The sequence below is a fragment of the Puma concolor genome, chromosome A1 (genome assembly GCF_028749965.1).
Source record: "Puma concolor isolate L17-30 chromosome A1, mPumCon1.1.hap2, whole genome shotgun sequence".
NCBI lineage: Eukaryota > Metazoa > Chordata > Mammalia > Carnivora > Felidae > Puma > Puma concolor.
In genome coordinates this window covers 206206428-206226984 of record NC_141667.1, presented here as the reverse complement: position 1 = coordinate 206226984, position 20557 = coordinate 206206428, and the positions used below count along the sequence as shown (strand labels likewise).

The following is a 20557-nucleotide window of genomic DNA, read 5'->3' as shown; positions in this document are numbered from 1 at the left end:
CAAATGTTAGGATTATTTGTTCTAGCTCTGTGAAGAATGCTGGTGTTATTTTGATAGGGATTGCATTGAATATGTAGACTGCTTTGGGTAGTATTGACATTTTAACAATATTTGTTCTTCCTATCCAGGAGCATGGGATCTTTTTCCATTTTTTTGTGTCTTCTTCAATTTCTTTCATAAGCTTTCTATAGTTTTCAGTGTATTATAATTTCTTTTCTTTTCTGAAAGTGCTGGACTCTGTGAAGACTCTGTGAAGGCACCAATCAAGTTCAAAAATCTGTCTCTCTGGAGGCCTGTGCTTCTCAGGGTAAATGCTAAAGACAGACATTTACATCATGTTTGAAGAATATGCACTAGGTAATACAAATGGGATAATTCCCTTTAACAATGGAGAGATCTATGGTTATGTCTGAAAGTAAGACAATACTCAGTCTACCTCTGAAATTAAAAAAAAATAACTTCAAACACAAATACTAATTCTACCCAGAACTGGAATGTGATATGGGAAGGCTCATCATGACAATAGTCCACTGGTTTGGAAAGTATATACCTTGTAAATATGGATTGGGGAGGATAGTTACCTAAGGACTAGTCCATGTTACATACAAAGAAGATGTGCTGTGATTTAGTTCTTACTGTTAACACAATAAATGTAATCTATGTTGCAAAAGTTATAATGTTTTCCATATAGTACTAGGATTACAATAATGGATTGGTATGAATTCTGTCCTAGAATATGAGTAGAGTGAATTTGTGCTTGGTAATAAAAAAGTCATAAATAAGGGATATTAATATAAAGTTTTCTTTGGTAAAATTGTTAGAAGCAACCCAGGCGACACCATAAAGATTAAAATTATTTTCCCCCAAAAAAGTTTATGATAGTTGGCATTCCATCTTTCATTACAAAACAAATTTAAACAACAAAATATTGGAGTCATTTTCTACTTGGCATATAGCTAATATTACAGAATACTCAGAAAGGCAAAGAAAACTATTTACAAAATGTTTTTTTTTTTTTAAGTATCAGATGAACAGTAAACCAATTGGTATGAGGATGTATCATAAAGATGTTTAACAAAGAGTGACAAACACAACTCAAGAAAATTAAGAGGAAAAAAAAATCACAGTTTCAAGATATGTTTTGAGTCTGAGAGCCTCCTCTCCTCATTTTTCTTTCAAGAGGCTTTTTATAAAGAGACAGAGGATGATGTGTGGGCCTTGCACAGCCATACAGAGAAGACAGAGATCAGTGCACACAAAGGCTAGATTCTGAATGAGTTTTCACAACTGAAACTGTTATTCCAGTGAAAGAGATTCCTGCTCACAAATGAAAACCTGTATAACCATTAGCGATACTCCTACAAAATTTTCCCACTGGACACTCCTTGATACTACGCATGGAAAGTCATTCTTTTAATACTATCAGAAAATAAACTGTTACCTGCTAGGACTGGTGGTGGGGGTGAGGGTGTCTAAAGGCATTTGTTCCTGAGTAAAGCACATCACGGTGTTTGTGTCCCTTCCAAAAACTACTATACTGCAAAATTCCCTGATTCTTTCACTTCTCAGTTGGGTCAAATAATGAAAATACCACAGACATTTCCACCCTCTTAAGAACTCTTGAGCTCTGGCTACTCAGTTGGGCCCAGAACTATTCAGACCATTGAAGAACCTTTCCTTCCAGAAGGCAAGAGTGGTACTGATGTCATTATCTTCTGTACACTGGGATAAATGAATGCTTGGACAATCAGAAGAATTAAAGTGGAATCTGACCCAGAGTAGAAAAGCATTCCTAATTTGGCAATTGTCTTCAAACTTCCTTCAAACACAAAGGAAGATGCTATCTATTGATCATGGACTGAAAGACACAGCTGTCCCTCTCATCCAAGGTTTCCAGAGAAGAGAATTCTCCACCTCCATAGATATAGACTAGTGCTGGTTATTAATTATTAAAATTCATTTTGGCCCTGTTTTCCCTGCACTGTGATTAGACCATCACTGGTAAAGGTATAATAGCACAATAGTTTAAAAATATGTACTCTGGTCAGAAAACTTGAGTACTGGCTTCACTGCTTACTGAATCTGTGACCATGTAGAGACATTAAGCAACTCTTTGATAAAAAAACAGTTTCATAAGTTTGCTGTATGGATTACATGTAATCATGAACACATATAGAGCCTGGCAAATAATATATGATCAATAAATGGCAGCAGTAGTAGGAGTGGGTGTTGTTATCATTGTCCCATAAAAGAGGAGGGTAAGAGAGAGAAATAGATCAAAGGCAGTGCAATCTAATTTGTTATATTCTTCTAAATAGAGGAGTGATTAAGACCATTGGCCTATTTAGATGTATCAATTTCCAAAAATGCTGGAAAGCTGAAAGCACCAATGCACAAAACTAGAATATGCACCATTATGGAAAATAATCTAAGTTTTATGATATCTACAGAGGACAGGGTAATTGTCAAAGCCTTTATGAAAGCAAGTACACACATTAATTGCCTATCTGTTGAGATTGGCAGAGACATTCCCAAGTAGTATTTATGTAATATGCATTTCCTCTAAAATGGAGGCCTAATTGCTTAGTTATTCTAAATTGCAGAATGGAAAACAAAGGAGCCGTTTTGGCCATGTGGGTAAACAACAGATTTCTAAAAGCTAATTATCTCTTTATTTAATAGACTGAAGTTGTACCAAATGAGACATTTAAGTCTAATAAATAATAAACAAATTGTAACCTAAAGACTGAAATATAGGAGCTGCTCATATAGTTTTTATTGCTCCATTAAATAAGCTCTTATTTACTTCCCCCACAAAACATAATTATACAACACTGGGTCCATTTCAAGGCCATTCTGATGTGCTATTTAAAAATTATGTGAATCAACTTACATACTCAGGAAGTCTTAAGGCATAATATTTGAATTCTATTATCAAATGCCCTATTCGTTTCCATGATTAAGAAACAGAAATGCAGTCTCGAAAAACTTGCACATAATCACATAAAATTGCTATTACTATTTGTCTTACTAGAAATGATTACACATAAGAATAGCTATGCACTTCAAACAAATAAATACCAGTGTCTATACTTACTAGTTTCTACATCAGATGTTTCATACTTTGGGTATCTTCTAAATTAAGATAATTCAAATTTAAACATCAACCTCAGAAAATGTATTCAAAATTCACATACTGATTAACTAGACATCATGAAAATGTAGTTAAATGCAGTTAACTTCTTTGTTTGCTTAATGTAATACCAAATCATTTAACAGAAATAATCAAAACTGTATATGTGAATATTTTAGAGACCTTCAGGCTAATTATTTTTAAGAAAACAAAAATCAGAAAAATGACCTTTGAATGCTGTAGTATGACAATACGAGATTCTGGGCTTTCTTAGTTTTGCTGCTGAAAAGGATTTTCAATGCTTCATTTTTCTTCTTAGGGAAATGTAGCCCACTATTCTATTTTTATTTTCATTCTATTAACAAAAATCACATCCCAAAATGATAGTGATAATAAATAGCACACTTGAAAATAGTTACCTGCTCTTTTGCCAAGGGCAAGTAATGATTTATGGTGGATAAGAAAGAGCAGGGATTTAATTCACTCCACTACCTCAGGTGGTGATACAAGAATTTGTACATCTGTGAAAGAACACAGTTCTTATTTGCATGGTGAAAATACTAAAGCCATGAAAATGTATGCAAGGAAGCTCCCTGTGGGTTTATGACAGGGTTATGTGAACATTTTTCTCTCCCTCTATCATTCAGGGCTGCGTGCCCTACATACGAAAATAAGATAAAACCAAAAGTTCCTGGGCTAGAGAGGTGACACAGCACTAACGCAGATTCAACAATTCGCCCTTCTACATTTTTTTTGAAGAATAGGAAAGCCAAGCTGAAAACTTCTACAAAGACCGAAGCAGTACCACGCTCCATACTAAAATAGAACACCCACAAGGAAAAATAATATAAAGTTTTAACTCACAATAAGATGTTTAAAAAATAAACCATATTGGCACATATGGTACAGTATATAAACATGAACCTAGTTAATTATCCTATCAAGTTCTGAGGAGTTTTATAACCAGTGTTTTAAATTAGTAAGTTCCATATACATTCACATTCTTAGTTCTCTAACACCAAATTTTGTCACCACCACCCACCAGGCCAGCCAGTCTCCATCTCCATCTTATTATCCTGTCTTCTTTTACTTCATATGACTTTTTATAATTTGAAATTATCTTATATATGTCATTGTCTGATTCACTCATTACTATTATAAACTTCACTACAGCAGGGACTTTACTTATCCTTATTTATAACTGCAATCCCAGTGTATAAATACAAAAACTATTTTTGTTAAATAAAACAAAAGTGACCTATTAAATTTCTTTTCTACATCAATGAAATGGAAAATCATAGCACTTACATGTTTCATAGTAATAATACAAGGTTTCCATTAAAGATGGTATTTGTCAAGTATAGAAATTGCATAAAATATGGTGTATGTTAAGAGTGTCAAAAGTGGATATTTTGCATAAGAATATTTGCAGTAATTAAAAGTGCTAACTAAGTTGACATACTACTTTATTAACTTCTAATTCATAAAGCCTCCAAATGTTATAGAACTCATGATTTGACAAAAAATACATTCTACATCTACTATGGAAAGTAAAAAGTTATTGCATATTTATACTATTTTTAAATATGAAAAAGGTAGCAACAAATAATAATATATTTAATACTTATATGACTAACTTGAGTATAGCAACTATATTAAAAGACTGAATACTTTATCCTTCTATATTAACAATCTTCTTATGTTTAGAGGAAAACTAAAGACCATTCAGATTAATCATCATTTATTAGCGTTTTACAAGGTGTTTCACTTTGGTGAGAATATTATATGATTAGGTGCTATGAAATAGCACCTAGATTCTTTAAAACTCCACAAGCTACAGAGAAAAAAAAAAAAAAATCAAAGTTGACTTCCAAAATTTTAAAATGTTTTTATTTTTTTTCAACTTTTTTTTTTTTTTTTTTTGGGACAGAGAGAGACAGAGCATGAACGGGGGGGGGGGGGGGGGGCAGAGAGAGAGGGAGACACAGAATCGGAAACAGGCTCCAGGCTCCGAGCCATCAGCCTAGAGCCTGACGCGGGGCTCGAACTCACCAACCGCGAGATCATGACCTGGCTGAAGTCGGACGCTTAACTGACTGCGCCACCCAGGCGCCCCTAAAATGTTTTTAAAAGAAAGAAAATCTTTTCAAAAGTAGCTTCCTATATGAAAGCTTTCTTTTGTATCAAATATTTTATCATCTTGTATCAAATGACTTTCTGATTAAACCTATTAAAATATTCACATATAATATACAGTATTTAAAGATGTACTGTCTTAAAGTATTTATTTAATAACATCTATATAAAGTGACAGTACCCTATCTTTTGAAGAAAAGTCTCCTGGAAAATGTCCAAATTTCTGGAATACAGGGACCTTAGCAACTAAGGTTTTTGGGGAACTTTCATCAAGTGAGAGCCCTACACTTATTTGAGACCCAGATCATGTTTGGGAAGATATACTATAAAGTTTTATAAAGTAATCCAACAGGGGCACCTGGGTGGTTCAGTTGGTTAAGCATCTGACTTCGGCTCAGGTCATGATCTCACAGTTGGTTAATTCAAGCCCTGCATTCAGCTCTCTGCTGTCAGCACAAAGCCTGCTTTGGATCCTCTGTCCCTCTGTCTCTGTCCCTCCCCTGCCTGTGCTCTCTCTCTCTCTCTCTCTCTCTCTCTCTCTCTCTCTCTCTCTCTTTCTCTTTCTCCAAAATAAACATTGAAAAAAAATAAAGTAATCCAATAGGTCAAATAAGATGAGCTCTATGATTCACAAAGATGCAAGAGAAACCTTCCTATAAGTTTATTTTTAAAAAGTTAAAATCTAACAATTTAGAAAAGTATTGTCCTTTTGGGAATGCAAAGTGGTATAGCCTCTGTAGAAAAGAGTATGGATGTTCCTCAAAAAGTTAAAAATAGAACTACCTATGATCCAGTAATCAACACTACTGGGTATTTATCCAAAACATTAATTCAGAGGGACACACACACCCCTATGTTTACTGCATTATTTACAATAGCCAAACCATGGAAACTGCCCAAGGGTCCATCGCTGGATGAATGGACAAAGAAGTGGTGTATGTATGTGTTCATGTATGTGTTCATGTGCTCACACATATATGCATACATTCTTTTTTAGGCTTTTTAATAATATTCCATTGTATATAATGAATATTATTCAGCCATAAGAAAGAATGAAATCTTGCCATTTGCAATACATAGATGGAGCTAGACAGTATAATGCTAAGCAAAATTAGAGAAAGACAAATACCATACGATTTCACTCATATGTGGAATTTAAGAAACAAACAATGAGCAAAGAAAAACACAGAGAGAGAGAGAGAGAGAGAGAGAGAGAGAGAGCGTGAACGAGAACAGCAAACCAAGCAACAGATTCTTAACTATAGAGAACTGACGGTTAACAGAAGGGAGGTGGGTGGGGGAGGGGTTAAGTAAGTAATGGGGATTAAGGAGTGCACTTGTGATGAACACTGGGTGATGTATGAAATTGTTGAATCGCTATATTGTACACCGGAAGCTGATATAACACTTTATGTTAACTATACTTAAAAGAAAAGAAAAAACCAAAATGTCCTCAATACAAAATTACTTATCTGAAATAAACACAAACCAGTTATTAACCATAATTATTAACGATAATTATAACCATAATTGATTTGGTAAATTTCAGAAATAGACCCTAGTCTATGAATGATTAAGCAAGAATTATATTTAAGTGGAACAGAATAGTATTATGAATATCTGAAGCTAAAAAAATTTAAGTGGATATAAAATTGCTGTAAAGATGACTTTCTAAACTTGAGCAAGCGAAAGTTATAACACAATTATAGAAAATGAAACATTTTTATATTTCAAACTATAAAAATCAAAAGCCAAATTGAGAAAATATACTTAAAAGGTAAATACTGAGGCACAATGAGCTGATGTGTGTAAATCATTAAAAACAAGACGAATGCAACACAGTTCACAAAGAAGGAAATACAAATGGACTAATAAACACTTGAAAAAATGTTCAACTTTAGTAGCACTCAGAGAAATGTAAATTAAGACAAAACATAATTTTCTAATTTATTAACAAAAATGTTTAAAAAAATGAGAATATTCAACCGAAGAATATTTATAAACTAACAGCTTTAAAAGTTGGTGAAATTAGAATATACTTTCAGAAATCAATTTGGCAACATGCATCAAAAAGTCTTAAAACTATCCTTTTCTATTCCATATCCTAATAATTATGAATATTTGTCAATCATTTATACATAAATGTATAACATTGAAAAGATAGAAATAATAATTGTTCTATGACCTCATTACTGACTAATGCAAAATAAATTAGATATGGCATATCCAGGTATTACAAATTACAGATTAAGAATCACAAGAATAACAGGAAACATTGAGAAAGTTCAGTGAGATGCTAAACAACATATTTACTCTATCATATAACTGTTTTTAAAAGGTAGAAAATTTTAAAACTGAAAGAAAAATGTGCCAAAATATTAAAAGTGATTTTTTTGGATAGGAGGATTATCGATAATGATCTTTTGGTCAACCACTTTTTAAGTGTTTTCTGTAACACAAAAGTATTATTTTTTAAGTTGGAAAAATAAAATAAACTTAGCTATTCTTAAAAATGAAATGCCTTCAGGAAAAATGTAAATTTGAATGAAAACATTATTGAGATTACATTGGATCTAACATATTCTTAAAATTTTTGCTTCCTATCAGGTTTTAACTTTCCAGATTGATAGAATAGAGAATTGCTGAGAGGCTCAGTATGATAGACCAGGGGGTCTGGGCAAAATTCACAAACAGTACAGCCAATTTGCCATCATATAAGTCATCTAAATGACTCTGGCCAATACTAAATGAGCCAGTGTTCAAATACCAGAATGTCTGGTAACTTAGGCAGTATTCAATTATTTTAAAATGATTTCCAGAAGCATATTCTTAAAATCAATGTTAAACCTTTCTGATCTCCATTTTAGTTAAAACTTTAAGAAATTTTTGAGAATACTTCCTGAATTTCAAGCGTACTCTTCTAAACAAGAAATTGTGCTTACGATTATTTTTTTCTCCTGGAAGAAACATGTGTGATACATTAAGGTACTCAGTTTGCTTTATTAAAGGTAAAATATGTCTGTAAAAGTGAAAGCAAAAAAGGCAAAAAGGCATCTCTGTCTACCCCTGGGGAAACTTTAGGTGAATTTGCAGCTCTGAGTTGTAAACTATGGTAATTTAGCAGTGAAGGTGATGGATTTTAATTAAAGCCTTCTGCAATCCTTAGTGGCTTAGAGGTGGAAGAGCCAAAAGTTTGAGGGAGTGAAAATGTAACTACAATTTCCTTAATTCTTTTGCTTCTAAGTTAGTGGTATATCTATCTATCTATCTATCTATCTATCTATCTATCTATCTATCTATCTATCTATCTATTTTAAGAGAGAGTGCACCTGTGCACATGCGAGCAAGCAGGGGAGGGGTAGAGGGAGAGGCAGTGAGAAGCTCAAGTAGGCTCCATGCCCAGTGCGGACCCAACACGGGGCTGGATCCTGTGACCATGAGATCATGAGCTGAGCCAATATCCAGAGTCAGACGCTTAACCAACTGAGCCACCGAGGAACCTCAGTTCATTGTATCTTTCAGCTTTGGAATATATACATATATATATATATACACACATATATATGTAAATATATATATGTAAAACTGTAAAGCTGTTACTTTTCTATTTTTAATTTTTTTCCAAGAGTTTTTACTAAAGAAAGTTTCAAAATATACAAAAGTAGAGCAAATGAGACAGTGAACACACCCTTCCCGTTAAGCACCCATCACCCAACTTTGGCAATTACTATTTATCACCAATCTTGTTTCATCTACAAATTCCCCTCTACAAACTTCATCTACAAATATCCACTTAATTCCCCAGTCATGCTAGAGTATTTTGATTGAAATCTCAGACATATTTTTGTTTATAAAATTTCAGTATAAGCCTCTACAACATACTTTAAAATATATTCACAACAACATTGTCCTGTCTACAGGGGAAACATAATATTCAAACTTTTCAGACTCCCTTTGTCTACATTTTTTTGGATTAGAATATATGTAAGTTTCATTTATGACAACTGATTGATAAATCTCTTAAGACTCTTTTAAATCAATACATTTTCCCTTCATCACTTTTTTCCTCCCTTAGAGTATCTTGTTGAAAAAATACTAGTTACTTGTCCAATAGAATTGACCCCTTTTCTATAGTTGTTAATTTATTGGTTGCCATAAATTATTACAGATTCGTTATTGATGTAGCAGTCAAGAGAGTGGGAATACTCTGGAACTACAAGATAGACCAGAGGACCAATATCACCTATGACCAATGACCAGTTAGAATAAAAGCGTTACTTGTTACTAACAAGTAAACTAAAGGAGGAAAGCCCATTATTTAAAAAAAAAAAAAAATGCTCTACATTTTAACTATACAAATAAGTGACCATATCTTCTTTTTTTCACTGAAGTTTATTAAACTGCTAATAAAGGTACAAATTGCAAATTTGACAGTACTCACCAGTCTTCATTTCTAACAAGCGCTTTTTCTTTTGTTGGCGTTCAAGTCTTTCTTTCTCTGCTAATTCTTTGGCTATTTGGGCACGTTTTTCCCTTTCCTCTGCTTCTCTTTTTTTTACGTTCTCCTTTCTTGCTTGCTGTTACAAACAAATTTTGAAAAATGATCAATTTTAACCACAGTGATTTCACAAAGAGAATGGAAAATTATTAATCTGTAGAGCTGTGATTAAATATCTTTTAGATAATGGCTACTTCTAATATTAGTAACAGTCTTTTAAAAGATTAGCACATGAACCCTTGCTAAATACGGATCTATAAATACAACTTATGTTTAAAGCACCTGCATCTTAGAATCAACTAAGAGAAGGGAGACGAAACTAAAAATAAAAAAAGCACTTAATTGACAAATCAAAACTGTTTCCCTATATATATTTCCAAGAGGGTCTAGCAAATGTATTTGAGTCTTCCATACATCCTCTGCTAGGTAAAATATTGAGTACAAAAAAAGCAATTGGAGAAATTATAGAAAAGAGCTAAAAGTTTGCAAGGACTGTTTCATATAACAATCAATCATTTAATGATTTCCTCTCAGATAAAGACAAGTGTCATAGGATGACTAGAGGAATCTTTGGCGTTTCAAAGACAGACCTCTGACTTCTCATCAAAGTCACCAAGTCACAATTATGGGATCTCAATAGGTATGTGATTTAATTCCTCATTTTCTAAGTTTTATACAAATCAAGAAACACCTCTCATGTGTCATTAGTGGGAATTAAGAGGTAAACAAGGATTTTTTATGTGCCAACAGCATAGCTCATGCTACAATCTCCTATGTTCTCAGTACCAATGAATTCAAACAAGCTATCTAATTGCTAGTTTATCACTAATGGTATTAAATAGAAAGTGCACAACAAAACTTTAACAAGTAGGTGGCTTTTTTTATTTGGGAGGAAACTTTCAGTTTTCTACTGTCATAGCCTTGTTTTTGTAAACCCTAGAGATAGTGCAAGTTCTTCACTAGAAATCAAATATCAAAATTTTAAATTATCGACCAAAACAATGAAAAGCACATGGGAAAAGAGGAGAAAACAAAAAGCCTTGAGGCAATATTAATTCATACATCTAGCCCTTCATTCAAGAAATACTGAGACACTGAGTGGTAAGTGGTATTATTCCAAGCATTTGACATATATATGTGTGTGTACATATATATATATATATACACACACATATATATATGATTTATAATATACATGCATATGCACATACACAATTCTAAAACAAGTTCTATATTCTGTGTGATAGGGTGGTACAGGAAGCAAAGACAGAAAATAATATGAAAATTTTGAAAAAATTGTATCATGAAAAAAAAGAGTGATGTGATAGAAGGCTTAGGGGGGGAGTTACTTCATATTAAGTGGTATAGATAAGGCCTATATCAGATAAGACCCCACTCACTGATTTCATTGATGCTGAAAATTCAATATCAAGAAGCTAGCTAGGTGATGATCTGGGGGAGATCAAACGCAAAGGCTGTTGGTGGGTTTGAGAGACAGAAGGCCAGTATGGTGGTATAAGAGGAGGTCAGGAGCTGTGCCAGATCATTTAGAGTCTTCTAGGCTAAGATAGGGAAGGTTGGACTTTCTTTTAAGGGAACCAGAAAACAACTGGAAATTTTCAAGTAAGAGAATGCAAGACTAAGCACTCTAAGATACAAGTGCTAACCAACCATCTTTGTTCCAAAAAGTAGGATCTCCCTCTTAAGCAAATGGATTTGTTCACTGTCTAGTGTGTAAACTGAGGCAAAGGTTGGGCAGTCTTATTAGCTCTTAAAAAAGATTGGGTTTCCCAAGTTCAAGATTTCCCTCCAGTAATACAAACCACTGTGTATGTAGGTATTAAATCTGGCCTTCTTCACATTTCCCTGTGGGAATTTAGACTCAGGAATGAACAAAGAACTGTTTACTATGGCTGTTGCTATAATAAATTCTGTGACTCTATAGTCTTGTGTTTTCTGCCAACGTCCATGAAACAATGGCAGGCTAACAAGGTAAATTCTCCTACTCCTCACAGTTCATGACATATATTAATACTATTACTGCTAAGCTATGAAATAGCAGCTGCAGTAATAGGTGCTTTCCTATGCAATCCCTCCAATCCTCAGAATGGATTCTGCATTTTCCACTTGGCACTGGCTGATTAAATAGTTGTTCACTACAATGATTTCTGTAAGAGGCAGAGGCAAGACTTGAAAGCTAGGGGTAGTCTATGTTCTTTCCACCATGCTGCTTCATATTACGGGAGCATATGTTAGGCACAAAGTATATGACAATAGCCTCTATAAGAATTGACATAAGGAAGGTAGGAGAAGGCTACATAAAAGTAGAAAAGAAGTGTGTTTTCAAAGATGAACATGTATACACATCCATGTGTGTACATGCGCACACATGGGTACCCACGTTTGTGTATGTAACAAAGATTGAGTAGAAAGACCGGATTGTGGTGGAGAAAAAAACAAGCAAATATTCAAGTGTCAAAACTGTATTTCTTGCTTGAGGGAAATAAATAAGAGGAACCTACAATAGATAAAAAATATATCATGTAGCTTATTTATGAAACTTAAAGTACAAAATTTTCTGATGTAAATTTTCTACTTTAATGACTGGATGCATTTCAATGAGCACATTTAAAAGACAACTTATTAGCAGACATAATTGCCACACCCTTTTAGTATTCCATTGGGCAGTAAAAAGTCAAAATTACTTCCTAGGACCTATAAAATAATGTTTACATTTAGAAATAAGGTCTGAAGTAATTCTTAAAGTTATTTTACTTTATGGAAAATACACTATTGATTTTCATTTAAAAGGCAATCTCATTTAAAGCATATCTTCTTCTGACATTATAACTATTAGAAGAATTTTAGCTGGAAAAATACCAACAGACAGCACAGAAATAGGTATTTAGTCTGAAACTAATATCCCAGTTCAAACAGTAATTTGGAATTTTCTTTATTCTAAATGTTGAGAAGCAAAAGTAGCCAAAAACGGAAAAGATGAACAGTTAGAGAACCACATCATTCTAGATACAATTGCCTCTTAGTTACGTCAATTCTACATTCCAAACTAGAAAGAAAAATTAGAGAAGAGCTATACATAAAGATGGCTAGCTCTAAGACATTGATTTGTTTAATCATCTTATTTTATTTTCTTAATGTTTATTTATTTTTGAGAGAGACAGAGACAGAATGCGAGTGGGTTAGGGGCAGAGAGAGAGGGAGACACAGAATCCGAAGCAGGCTCCAGGCTCCGAGCTGTCATTACAGAGCCCAACATGGGGCTCGAACTTACAAGCTGCGAGATCATGACCTGAGGCGACGCTCAACCGACTGAGCCACCCAGGCACCCCAATCATCTTATGTATGTATGTATGTATGTATGTATGTTTTTAGTATAGTTGACACAGTGTTACATTAGTTTCAGGTGTACAACTTAGTTATTTGACAAGTTTACATATATTATGCTATATTCACCTTATTCTTAATGCAGCTTTTTATTTAGTAAATTGGCAAATTCATTGCACTGCCACCAACTACTTTCAGCCATGCAATGCCAAAAACTTTCTTTAGGTGCTTGCAGATCGTCCCAGATAGAGCCCGGTACATGCTCCCGTCTGAAAGATCTATGGGCTTACCAGTCTACAGCAATGACGACAGAGGATTTTAAAACTTCAGTCACATTTTGACTGTTCAATTCAAAGGCATAATCAATAATTTACCTGAGTTCCTAAGGCTTACATGTATTTTATGGTAACAGCAAACTCTAAACTATCTACATAAAAATACACAGGTATGTTAATAACTCTGTGTATAAAAACATATAGATATGTCAAATATATGTGCATATGTGTGTGTATATTCTGAAAGAAAATGAGTTCACGATTATTTCCTACCTATAATTTATGTTTTCTGCATAGCAAATGTAACAACAAGAACTTTGCCACAACTAGTTTAAATATACATTATAGCATCATACATTTTGTCTCAGAGAAACCAAAATGACCCAAAGCCAGTGAATTTCAATGAATGTGCACACGTGTGTTGAATTTAGAACAGTCTGGCAGAGTGTAATCCTTCCTAAGTTGTGGCTATTCTCATAAACATTATCTTTGAGTTTATAGACAAATTCCATCATCTTTATTATAAACTTCTGTGACTTGATTTTTCCACTCAACATTATATTTCTAAGATTCATTCACATTTTTATGTATAAACTGCACCTCATTTTCACTGCTTATAATATGAAGTCATCTCCCTACTGACTCACTTATCAGTGGGATTTGAATTGCTTTGGATTTTTGACTATGACAAACGAGGCAGATACATTTTTGCTCACATCTCCCTGTGCATATGTGTATGAGTTTTTTTTATGGTAGATCCCATTACTTGGTTCTTAAACCTTTTCAGAAACTGTTGACAGTGTCTTTAAGCAGAAGAGAACAGGACATCTTAGAACGTAACACAAACAGTAAGGATATTCTTTGTTGACGCTTTGTTTTTGTTCTAAAAGAGTGCTGGGTCCACTTATAAAATATCATTTGACAATGTGGGTTATGACCAAAATAGTTTGAAACCCACTGCTCTCTTGGGTAGAAGTGGAGTTGATAATAAGGGGAGAAGTTCATCATCAAGCTTACTAGATGGTGTCAAAGAGCTTCCACAGTGTGCCAAAAGATACAGCCACCATTAGTGCATAATCATAGCCTAGATACTAACCAAATTGTTATCATCAGTCTTCTACTCGGCAGCTTATAATGGTATCCCATCGTGCTTTTAACTTGTATTTCTATGGTTACTAATTAGTTCAAGTTGCTTCTCACATGTTTATAAAACATTTGGATTTCCTACTCTGTGAAATCCCTTTTGGATCTTTTACCCACTTTTTTGTTAGGCTGTTTATCAGTTTTTTAATTTGCAGTTCCTTAAAATATTCTGAATATGAATCTTTTGTTTGTTTTATATTTTAGATTTTAACTGTCATCATACTTCATTTACCTACGTTGTCTTTCAGTAAAGAGAAGTTGTTAAATGTAGTAAAAGGTTTTTTTTTTTTTTTTTAAGAAATTGGGATGCCTGGGTGGCTCAATCTGTTAAGTGTCCGACTTCAGCTCAGGTCATGATCTCATGGTTCGTGAGTTCGTGCCCCTTATAGGGCTCTGTGCTGACAGCTCAGAGCCTGGAGCTTGCTTCAGGTTCTGTGTCTCCCTCTCTCTCTCTGCCCCCTCTCCCACTCACACTCTGTCTGTTTCTCTCTCTCAAATAAACATTAAAAAAAAATTAAAAAAAAAAAAAAAAAGAAATCCTTCCCTACTTCAAAGACAAAGATAATCTTCTATGCTTTCTTTTTAAGCTTTAACAATGGTATTCACATTTTAGTACCTACTTTATCTGGAATCAGTGTTTTCGAGTAGTATGAGGTGGGGATCCTATTTACTTTTTTCTATTGAAAATGAGTTGAACTGTAACATTTCACAACTAGCCTACCCTTTCTTTGCCCACTGATCAGCAAAGCCCATTCTTCTGTATTCAAGTGGCCATATATGTGTTGATGTTTGGGGGCTGCTTTAGTCTGTTTGGTCAATATATCCATGTCTGAATCAGTAACACTCTGTCTTATTATAGCTCATATCTGATTTTCCTTCTTTAGAATTGTCTTTACTCTTTCTGGGCCTTTACTCAGCCATCTAGTTTTCAGAGCAAACTTACTGAAGTTTTGGAAAGGTCTATTAGGATTGTGAACAGAATTGCTCTGATTCTGCAGATTTAGATTAAATTGGGATCTTTATGATATTGACTCTTTCTGTTAACAAACATGATGGGGCTCTCCATTGACTTAGGATATATATAGTACATATCCTAACTTATTATATGACTTTGTGTGTATATATATATGTGTATAGGTATATATATACTTATATATATATAAGTGTATAGGTATATATACTTATATATATATATATAAGTATAGTGTGTGTATATATATATATATATAAGTGTATGTATATAAGTGTATATATATGTGTGTGTGTGTATACACACACACACACTAGTATCCTATCAGTTTAGAATAATCATTTCATTAAATTTGGTAAAACTCAAATGTAAAACTTTCTGGGCCAAGTATTTAATTTACTTGAAGATTCTAAATAAGTCATTAAATTAAAAATTAGTTATAGACTTATTCAAGCTTTGATTTTCTTTCAAAGTCAGTTTCAATTATGTTATAATTTTTCTAGAAACTTATCTGCATCATCAACCTATCCAGTCTGGCCTATAAATTTTTATAGTGTGCTTGTCTCTTTTTACTATCTTCTGTATGTATAATTATATTCCTTATTACGTCTTTAATATTTTTTCCTCATTAACCTTTTCAGAAACTTATCTAATTGTCTTTTCAAAATAATCATGGTTTAGCTTTTCAAAAATTCTCTAAGTCATTTTTTCCTTCATTCCTTTATTTTCCTATTTTTTCTAGGATTGTACAATTCCTTTTTAACTTCTGAAGTCGGATGTTTAATTTTCCATCATTCTGATTTTTTAACATAAACACGTAGAGTATAAATTTCTTTATACCACTATTTTGCTGTGTTCCATAAATTCTTCAGGTCTAATTTTACTCTAGGATTTCCTTCTTGACACATGAGTTATTTCATGTGATTTTAGAATTTGCAAAACAGAGATTTTAAAATTTCATCCTTTTAAAAATTTCATCACTAATTTCATACTATTGTAGTTAATGAACGAAGCTGCACCTTAGAAATACATCAAGATTTCACGGTCTCCAGTATGTGATTACTTTGATAAAAGTGCCACTTATGGTTGAGAGGTGTACTCTAATTGTTGAGTTGGGTTCTCTATATATTACATTGAATCAACTGTGTTAATTGAATTGTTTAAAGCTCCCATATCTTTAATGATCAATTAGAGAACTTTGTTGAAGATCCAAATATAATGCTAACTCTATCAACTTATTCTAGAAGTTATACATTTTTACATGTTTGTTTTGGTGCCATGTTATCATTCACATGAAAATTTTTGACTTATACCTTTCTGAAGAATTAAGCTTTCTATCAGCATGAATATTCCCTTGTCTTTAAGTCTATTTTATCTGTTACCACCATAGTTTCCCTCTTTCTTTTGATTAATATTGCATTTCATTACCTGTTCTGTTACTTTAAACCTTTCCATGTATTTGGGTTATAGGAGGTCTCAAACAGCACAAGGCTACATTGTTTATCCAATCTTAGTCTTTAAAATTTTTATCGTGACTTATGAAATACTTGTTTCCACCACCTTATATTATTCGTTTTATTGGTCCTCCTTTATCTATGCCACTTATGTATGTATTTATGTATGTATGTATGTATGTATGTATGAATGTATATCTTTCTTGGTTCATTTCTCCCCCTGTGGTTTTGAAACTATGCTGGAACATCAATCCTTTTACTGGTTATCTTGGTAATTTTATCACACAAATTAATTTAACAAGGCCTAACGTTCACTGATAGTTTTATCTCCTTTCCTCTCCTTTGAACAATACGGAAAGATAAAACACCTGAACTCCAAACACCTCATTCAATTTATTTAACAACGTTGTCCAGGAGTTAAGCTCTATACCTCCCTTTTCTACAAAACAAGTTAGACATTATTTTATTGTATACGTTTTTTATATTTAGTTTAATAGTAAGTATGCCTTCTTGTCTCTCAATTCTTTCTGAAGAAAAAGAAAATGTTGCTTCTTTAAATACATCCTGTATTTAAAGAAAACTTTAAATATAGTGTCAGAAAACTATAATCTTGGGCTGGCCAGCAATTGTAAATAGTTATATCAGACATAGCCACACCCACTCACTTACATACTGCCTATGACTGCTTTTGCACTGCTACTGAAGAACTGAGTAGTTATTAACATTTAGCTTGCATATATTTACTATATGGCCCATTAAACAGCCAATCCCTGCTTTGGAGGATCCTTCAACAGAGAGATGTTCATGAAAAATAACCCTTTCTCCTTGAAGACTTCCCCAACTTTCTCACAAGACAGCCATATTTTAAAATAGTTTGTTGTGTTGTGGTGGGATTGATCTTTGAGAGTCTCTATTATTATGTGAGAAAATTCTCAAAAGTGTATTCTTATAGAAGGCTGACCAACACATCTTTATTTCTTAAATATTTTTATATAATGTGTCGATTACGATAGACTATATATTTTTCTGGGTAACATACTTCGTGTTTTAGGATCCAAAGGTAAACAATTTAACAAGGAACAGCCATGTAAAATCCTGGGTGCTCACTCAAATAAGTTTGTTGAATGGACAATCAAGAATATCATCAAAAATATAATAAATATGACATTTCACTACTTTCAGAAATAATTTAAAAATGAGTTTATTATTACTTATTAGAAAGGCAGTGTATAGGTTAGAAGGAAATCTAAAGTCTTATTGTCTTTGTCTGAATCTCTATCTGGCACTAAATAGCTATGTAACTTGTGTCTTAGTTTCCTCTTTTGTAAAATGGGCAAAATAATACCTACTTTATAGTGATATTGTAAGAATTAAATAAAATGCCTGGCATACAGTAAAATCTATGTAAAACAGCAATTATCAATAATATTAGTAATATTACTAATTTATATTATTTCCGTTATATGTCATTAATGAAATGCCCCACTAATTATTTATTTGGGAACAAATCAAGGAAGAGCCACTTTCTAGCTTGCAATGATCATATATGCTTCTATATATATGAGGAAGTGTCAATTCTCATAGTACCTATGAGAATATAGTTTTCCATTCAGAGATGTTGGAATATGACCGTACATTGACTCGACAGGAAGTTCCTCCAAAGCATGTACCCAATGCAGCTGGATTACTTGGCAGGGAAGTTACAGAGGTGAATTAAATATGGGAGGCAAGATATACTCTTGATCTCAGGTCTAGTTATTTACCACTAAAAATTTATTTTCATATATATATAGACACATGTTTTAATACTTCTAAATCTAATATACTTTATGAGCTTTTATTCTGAAAAAGAGAGTTTAGTTTCCTGTTTCCCGCCTCCCTCCCCCAAAGAATTGCTTGCATTTCAAATTAAGATAGTCTTGGTAAATTAACTTCAAAACTTGCCCAATGACACAAAATTTGCTTTCCTCAAAAGCAAAATTTAAAAAACCAATGTGCACATTGCCTCCTTCCAGCTTAATAGTCTATTATATACTGTTTCTTGAAATACTTAAAAACTTATTTTATAAGAGAAAAATTGTAACATAAGAATATAAGTGGACTTCCACAGATCCCAACTTTTTGATCATACTTCATCTCCGTTTCTAACTCTTAGCTCATTTAAATAGTTTTATCTACCCAACTCAACATTTTCAACCTATGATAATATTCTATATATTTTTGTAACTCCAAAAACTACTGGAGATTTTATCATATAAGAAAGTTGAAAAGATTATAAATGTCTTCTTATTCAGAGTTATATTTCTTTCAACATTAATGAATATTTAAACTATGCAAACCAGGGATCTCTTCAGTTTTCACTGAACTCAAAAATCTTTTCTTCCTAAGTATTTTATTTTTGTCTCAGATTCCTAACATAAGATTAGAAAACCAGATTTAAATCTGCATGCTTTCCAGAGGGATACAGGTATCAGCTACTATGAAAACACAGGCTAATTTTCTCAAAATAAACAACTACTTAAGAGTCCACCATGTTCCTACTAAATGCTTTTTTTAATAGGAGTTTACTCAATTTTAAGAAGAGGCAATGTTCAAACATACTAAATGAAGCTTTCTAGAAATTCCTGATGACTCCATTTTCAGGAAGAAATGGAAAATATTTTAACTAAGAAAACCTTAAAAATGTATTCCTGTACTATTCCTGTATTGAAACACGAAAGAAAATAATTTTTTCTTAGAATTACCAGACACAAACGTCTTTAAGAATACAAAGTATGTGATCTACTTGTTCGTTTTCCATCAAGTCTGTCTGTTTTTCTTCCTTCCTTCCTTCCTTCCTTCCTTCCTTCCTTCCTTCCTTCCTTCCTCCCTTCCTCCCTCCCTTTCTTTCTTTCTTTCTTTCTTTCTTTCTTTCTTTCTTTCTTTCTTTCTTTCTTTTTCTTTCTTTTTTGTTCCTTATGTTTATTTTCAGAGAGAGAAAGACAGAGCATGAGTGGGGGAGGGGCAAAGAGAGAGGGAGACACAGGATTTAAAGCAGGCTCCAGGCTCTATGCTGACAGACAGACATGGGGCTCGATCCCACAAACCATGAGATCATGACCTGAGTTGAAGTCGGTCACCTAACCAACTGAGCCACCCAGGCATCCCCCCCTGTTTTTTTTCCATCAAGACTTGCTTTTGTAACTGAATACAAAAGTTCCCCCCAACATGCAAAAGATAAACAATGGATTGGAATTACCTTGTGGAAAATTATTCTTAGAAATCCCTATTTGCAGTAATTATAGGGTAGATGCTTTATAAGGGACTCTAGAATGATAGTAAAAATTAAATTCTCTGGTATTATCAAATTCAATGAAAAAATGCTCTCAATGAGAATAGGAGAGCATAACACACGGTATACGGGCACAAACAATTCATCATCTTAACATTCAATAAGGTGGTGTTATTAGTTGAACTTTTTATGACCATGAAACTTAGGAAAATGGGAAACTATGCTTTGAGAATGTCCCCAAGAATGTGCAGGTGCTGATGAATTAAACTGCTTCAGCGGCAAGTTGCTCTTTTCTGTAAAAAGCAGTCTCAGGTGAAACAACACATTACGTA

The 20557-nt window shown here is 33.3% G+C and overlaps 1 protein-coding gene across 6 annotated transcripts in view; it reads right to left on the bottom strand.

Moving 5' to 3' along the window:
• DIAPH3 (diaphanous related formin 3) overlaps window positions 1-20557 on the bottom strand; it is a 508403-nt gene that overhangs the window by 165145 nt on the left and 322701 nt on the right. For all 6 annotated transcript variants that reach the window (XM_086710920.1, XM_025923546.2, XM_086710913.1 and 3 more), the window contains one exon: window positions 9711-9846. In XM_086710920.1, the coding sequence (XP_086567046.1) occupies window positions 9711-9846 (136 nt within the window). The remainder of the gene's footprint in view (window positions 1-9710; window positions 9847-20557) is intronic.